General features: G+C 39.4%; 1 protein-coding gene across 1 annotated transcript in view; it reads left to right on the top strand.

Annotated features, from left to right (window-relative positions):
• SLC25A4 (solute carrier family 25 (mitochondrial carrier; adenine nucleotide translocator), member 4) overlaps positions 1–2,397 on the top strand; it is a gene marked incomplete at its 5' end in the record, with an annotated part of 2,727 nt that extends 330 nt beyond the window's left edge. The window contains 4 exon segments of the mRNA XM_009873731.1: positions 1–231; positions 762–902; positions 1,271–1,720; positions 2,388–2,397. The exon segment at positions 1–231 is cut by the window's left edge and continues 7 nt beyond it. Of these exon segments, the coding sequence (XP_009872033.1) occupies positions 1–231; positions 762–902; positions 1,271–1,428 (530 nt within the window).
• Between the last annotated feature and the right edge of the window lie 4,534 nt (positions 2,398–6,931).

Below are 6,931 nucleotides of genomic sequence, written 5' to 3'. Positions count from 1 at the left end.
CGGGAGCCACCTCCCTCTGCTTTGTCTACCCCCTGGATTTTGCCAGGACCCGGCTGGCAGCTGATGTGGGCAAAGGAGCCAGCGAGAGGGAGTTCACGGGGCTGGGCGACTGCATCGTCAAGATTTTCAAGTCTGATGGCTTGAGGGGCCTGTACCAAGGATTCAGCGTGTCTGTTCAGGGCATCATCATCTACAGAGCAGCCTATTTTGGGGTTTATGACACTGCCAAGGGTAAGAAGTGCATGGAGAAGTGACTGCAAGGGAAGATCCAGCCTGTAAAGGTGCTCTAGGGCACGTGGTGGTACGGGGACAAGCAGGGCTTGGCTCAGTACCAGTTCAAGGTGCTAGTGTTAGAATACGCACAGGTGTTTCCAAAATGTGTGCCTGCCTCCCTCAACTTGTTGAGCAGAAGCCTTGGTTTTGTGGAGTTCTTTTTCACACTTTCCAGTTTCTCTGTCTTAAGGCTTATACAGATGGGTCTGCGTGGTAGCTTGTTACTCACTACAGCTCATGACAGGCCTGGGAGGGTTCTGCAGGAGAGACCTTTAGGTCAGGGAGCATGAATAGAGCTCAGATCCCAAAATCCAACAGTCCTTTGAACTTGTTTCACTCGTATTACCTGACAATAGTCAAATGTGGATGAAGGGAGAAATTGCAGGCTTGAGTGACTTCTGGGGTCAGTGGATGATTGTTTTCCAGAGCCAGCTTTCCTACAGTGCTTTCCCTCTGTACTGACTCTGCTCATTTGTTCTTGATGACAGGTATGTTGCCCGATCCAAAGAATGTGCATATTATAGTGAGCTGGATGATTGCCCAGTCTGTCACAGCAGTAGCAGGGCTGGTTTCTTACCCTTTTGATACAGTGCGACGTAGGATGATGATGCAGTCTGGCCGAAAGGGAGGTAAGAATAAGTGCTCCTATGGTGTTCTGGCAGCAGAAAGTATCTCTTCATTGAGATATGATGGGAGATGCTGGGTATTTTTTTTTTTTGGTCTTATGAACAACTGATGACCTTTTTATTGGAATCCTTAAAAGAAAGACCTATGGGAAACACATTGTCCGTTATTTCTGTCATGTTTCCTTGAAAGTCTGAGAGTTGATTTGTTTTGATTTCCATGTGGAGAATTTCAATTACTTTCCATTAATTGGTTACATAGTTTTAAATTCTAGCTATACATTGCTTATTCCTTCTTGTTTTAAATGTATGAAAGCTGAAACTGAGTTGCTGTATAACTTCAAGCTTTCTAACCTTTATGTCTGTTTCCACAGCTGATATTATGTACAAGGGCACAATTGATTGCTGGAGGAAGATAGCTAAAGATGAAGGAGCTAAGGCGTTCTTCAAAGGTGCCTGGTCGAATGTGTTGAGAGGCATGGGCGGAGCTTTTGTATTAGTACTTTATGATGAAATCAAGAAGTTTGTTTAAACCTTCACATCGTAACATAGTTCAATTGTTCTCGATCAACTTTTTTAAAAAATATGCTCTTATGATGTAATGGACAACAAAATATTTCCTAGGGAAACAATAAAATGAATATCTGGTTGAGATGAGGATGCATTAATTTAAAAATTGTCCACTACATCATAGTTACATTTTGTATGAGAATTCCTCCAACATTTGTATTGGAACCTGTGTATATATTATACTTCGAATTTCAGGTAATACATCTTATCTAGAGACAAGACTTAGCTGGTCTATACCTGGTTTAAAATCTAATGTTGTGAACTCCTAATAGAATGAGATCTTCAGAAATACCTGTTGGCACCAAGTGATGTCTCTAGCTACCCAACAGCATATTTATAACATGAATGAAAATCATGTGTTTTTCTAAAGCTGTATTTTTTAATATGATCTTAAGGGAAAAGCCTGTCTGAAGACATAAACTGTATTAAAGTAACAGGCTGAGTTCCTAACTGCAGCCTTTTAACTTAAATTATACAGTCACATGGTTGAAACCATAATCTGATTTTTTTTCAAATGTACTTCATAGAATATGGAAATGCAGTGTTTCAAAAATTCCCTGTATCTTCACAATGCAAAAAAGTTGCCTGCTCTGATGTTCAATTGAACTAAACCAATGAAATAAATTAATATATTAATGAATTATTTCCTGTTGTTTTCCATACACTAAACACAAGTACATGTCCTTTAAAGTGATATGCTAATTGGCACACAAAAGAGGCTTAGGGAGTACCAGGCAAAGCACTAATACATTTTTTTTCAAAGCTTTAGGTAGGTGGAATGGTTATTGATAGTTCTGCAACAGCAGAAACAAGTAAATTCAGCTTGAGGGTACTGCAGCCAGTTATTTTACAGGTAGATTACCATCCAGTCTTCACTTCCTTTGTTTTTATTACCTTTAACTTTGGAGTAAGGGTCTTCAGTTGATAGTCAAGTCATTGCTGCTTATTTCACTTACAAGTATTCTAGAAGAGAATGTGTTTGAGTTACTTTAACTGTACTTCCAGCTACAACATTATTAACTTAAGCTATTAATTACCAGTGAGATCCAGAACATGCTCAGTACAGAGTTTTTAAACTCACTGGAGAGTAGGCTCTCCTGAGTAGTTGAAGGAGGAAAAGTGTTGTGATTCAGGTAGATTAGGTGTTTGCTATCCATCCACCTAGGAAAAGAAGTAAGATTAAGCAAGTAATACTCAAATAAGCTTTCATTTCAGCTGCATCTTCATAGGTATGGCTTCCAGTTATTGCTTTCCTGTAATTGTATTTTACTGTTGGATGCAGGTAGTCCTAGCTCTCATTGAGCCTGCTGGGCTGTCTGTGTCTGGTACAGACTCACACTATCAGCTCTGTCTCCTGAAGGCAGGTACAAGCTACTAAAACAGTATCTGGGAGCAACATCTGTCCCAGCTGAGGAACAGAACTATTTGGGAAAAAAACAGTCCAAAAATGATAGTCGGGTTTTAAATTACCTAAATTTAATTATTTGTTGTCCCATGATGATAGTAGCTCTTTCAACCTTGCCTGGTTCATTCCTCTCCCTTCTTTCATGGTCATCATCATCTTAAACGCTTGCTTTTCTAGATACCTGGTTTGTTTTCTTCCCAGTCATAAATAACAAGGGTTGCAACCTATTGAACCTTAAGTTTGTGAAGAAAATCTTCCTGCTTCAAAGCACTTACTGTAGTAGTCTCAGCTAAAAGTTTTACCTGCCTGCTTCTGTCCTTTCTCTTGCTTTCTCCTTCTTCCACCCATTCCTAATGGTTCCTTACAAGAAGCTTGCCAACACACTGCAACTATTCATTTCACATTTACCTCACTGACAAGGTTGCATGTGGCATTTGGATGTGTCAGGGAAGATCTGAGTTGGCTACAAAGATACCAGAGACAACTGACAGATTGTCTTACGCAGAGGTACCAAACTGTGGAGGGAAGCATATGTGAATGAGCAGTAAGATAACTAAGAGGAAGGAAAAGAAGCTTCTGATGAATGTAAATGATAGAACTTATTACATTCCAGGAAAAAGAAAAGGCAAAAACCAAAGGCTATTAAAAGGGAGAGTGAGGAACATCAATGCAGGAAAATTCCACTGGGGGAAAGAGACAATACATGAAGTTATATACATGGTAAACACAAGTAAACAGCTCCTTATTTATGCTCGAGTGCTTGTGCACATGCACACCCTGTAGCAGATTCCAGGCAGTACTCCCCATGAAGATACTTGGGGTCAGAGTTTGAAACCGTCAATGAAATAACCACTCACCTGAAAAGCAGCTCTGCACTGAGTCCATGGCACTCAGCACAACGCTTGATGAAAGTGTAAAAAAAATCAGCTATTGGCTCTGCAAAGCTGGGAACTAGAAGACTTTGCAGGTAGTCTCTAACTACTACTTGAACCTCAGACAACCGATCCCACTGCCGTGATCCTTTTGCACTTTTGCAACACACAAGCAAAAGCCCGCGTCAAAACCGTTATTCCCTCACATCTCACACTTGAACACTGGGAAACCTTCCCTGAATAGGCTGGTAATATCTCCTACCAATATAGAAAGACAAAATCCACCTTACATCCAGCATATACTGTTGATATATCACAGCAGAAATATTTGTTGTTGCCTGCATATGATGGTCATAACCGCACAGTTAGGCTTGAAATCAGTGACATCACTGCCCTCATCTCCACCACACTGATGTGCAGACAATGCTCCAGGGAAAAGCACAAGCTCTCACCTGCCAGATGACTCCAGGAACTGCCCAGCTTGGCAAGGCAGGAGGTTATTTTTTTTTTCCTGTTGATCATGGAGAACAACATCACTGAGAGCAAAATGTGACTTGCTAGCAGAAAGGTTCTCAGGCTTTTTACAGGGGTTTATCCCAAAACTCATTAGATGACAATATCATGAAAATACAGTCCAATGTAAATTCTACATGCATCACAGAAGACACGCAAATCTAGCCAGCAATTTCATTTAGGGCAGTAAGCCAAACCCTCATCTGGGTGGCAGGATGACAGCAAGGATGGCTCAGTGAAGACTGCAAGCAGTCTGACAGAAGACAGGCTGCAGCACAGGGCAAAGCCTGTACATTCCGTATGAGGAACTGCCTTGTGTGATTCTTCCAAGCTAATTGCTTGAGTCTCTTCGGTTTGCTGGGATTAAAACCGAGGGGCAATCCTGACACTTCAGTAGCGAGACCAGGTCCTATCTGAAACCATGTGTCAAACCAGTGCAGCAGCTCCCTTTAAGGAGGAAGCAAAGCTGCCTGCACTTTTCTTTCAAACAGATCTTCTGGAGAGGAAAAAAACCAAAAAACCAAAACAAAAAAAACCAAACAACAAACAAACCCAAACTCTTTTTGTAAGATGAGACAGAAAACAAGTCTACTAGAATTTTTTGTTCCGAGAGGCATCCCTGCCCATGACAGGGAGGTTGGATTAGATGACCTCTAAGGTCCCTTCCAACGTAGACCATTCTATGAAGTCACAAATCTTGATGAGATTACCTAATTTATTGACAGGTCTTCATTTACACTCAAGTCACTACTAGGTAAAGAGTAGCAATGAATAAACTGCATTTTCCTCCGCTACTATGTAGTACCAGACACTTCTCCCATGAATTCCTTTGCACTTTAATACCAATTAGAGAATTCAGAAAGAAGCCACTGCAATGACAAACAATTAAATATTTTATTTCTTATCATTTACAAAATGACATACAAAATTGACAGTCTTTCATACTAAAGTTAAAGATGAAGCAATTAAAAGTAATTAATTTTGTAAATTTCTTTACAGAAAAAAAATCTTATGAACGTTAAAAAGTATTTAAACTGTGACCCTGATACTCACATTCAAGGACAAAAATCTTTAAATAGTGAATAATTTTAATTAGCACAACAGTACAAATAAATACAGCAGCACTATGCAAAAAATTCCTTACACTCCCTATCAACAAATACTTGCAACAAAAATCTGTCTGCCACAATGTTGCTTAAAGTCAAAAGTTCAAACACTGTCAAACAGCTAAATTTGATCTGCAGGTCACCAGGTGCAGCAGCTCTGCCAAACTGTCACACAGGACCAAGTCAAAAGTTTGTTACAATGCAGAATACCTGAAAGCCTAAGCCCTCATGCAAGCACAAGCAAAGAATAATTAACTTTCCTTCTCATAGGGCTAAGACCCAGCATTACTGAATACAGCTTTTTTTTTTTCTTTATGCATAATACAAAGAGATTTCCTGTACCTCTCCTGGGAAGAAGCTGGGGAAGCAAGCGGGGTTCCACCAATATCCATGGATAATGGCACCACTATATATGCATTTTATAAAGACTATTGTCCTACAAAACACAGTCACTGAAAGTTTGCCTTTACGTACAGAAATAAAGCATACCATCTACTATTTGCAGTTACCAATTCCATAAATTTTGCTCCCCTTGTAAATGGATGTTGCTACCAAAGTTTATCTGACACTACTACAAACATTTGCTATGAAGATGACATTAAAAAACAGGTTAAGCAGCATAACAAGATTTTCTGGTTTCTACAGTGGTTTTTGTTTTTAGAAAAGCTGATCAGTAATCATTCTCAAAATCACATATGTTCAAGTTTCCTGCAGCTCAAGTTTATATTGCCCCACTGAGAAGGGCAAGGATCTGCAAAAGCAAGGCCATGGAAGATTTCCTTTGCTTAGTATTCTCTACCTCAAGAAGTAACTAAAATTTAGCCTTGTTCAGGGTGAATCTGAAACTGTTGCTCAGTTCAGTCTTTACTCTTGTTCAAATTGCATTAGATGTTTCTTTCCTACACAAAGGTGCCAATGCAACTCTCAAAATTCTTTTAAGTCTGGAAGAGACACAGCCTTACGTACAAAACAAGTGTTCAGCGCCTGGAGTGCAAGAGTGGCAGAACAACATCTTCTGCAGCCTCAGTATTCTAGTTACCTGTGCAGGATTACATAACCTGCTTCTCACCCCTTTGTGCTACTGTAAAAAGAAGATTCTTTCAGTCCTAAGAACACTACCCACAAAATTCAGAAGGCTTACCTGAAGGCAGGATGAGAACCAAGGACAGTCTAGGAATTAAGCATATGCTTATGAGTTCAATGCAGTATTTTTAAATACTATTACTTAAAATATTTTCTTTACATCTTGCACCTACAACGCAGCAGTTCTGTCCTTCTATGTTATCGATACAAATTTCACTTATGATTTAAGAATAAAATAACAATTAGCAATTTTTATTTAACCTGTATATTTAAATACATCCTTCTCTTTCATAAGTTCTTCCTGTCATGGAAAACACTGACTGAAGTGGAAGTCTTCATTCAAAACCATTATATAAGCAATTATACCATATGCAATGCATTTTAATCACTGAACAAAGCAGAAATTACTTTTGCACACAGAATTTGCAAAAGCAATATAAACGGGAGTCTGGAGATCATCTCAGAATGCAAGGCAAAGAATGAACT

Source organism: Apaloderma vittatum, unplaced genomic scaffold (assembly GCF_000703405.1).
Source record: "Apaloderma vittatum isolate BGI_N311 unplaced genomic scaffold, ASM70340v1 scaffold9520, whole genome shotgun sequence".
NCBI lineage: Eukaryota > Metazoa > Chordata > Aves > Trogoniformes > Trogonidae > Apaloderma > Apaloderma vittatum.
This window is presented reverse-complemented; position numbering and strand designations above follow the sequence as displayed.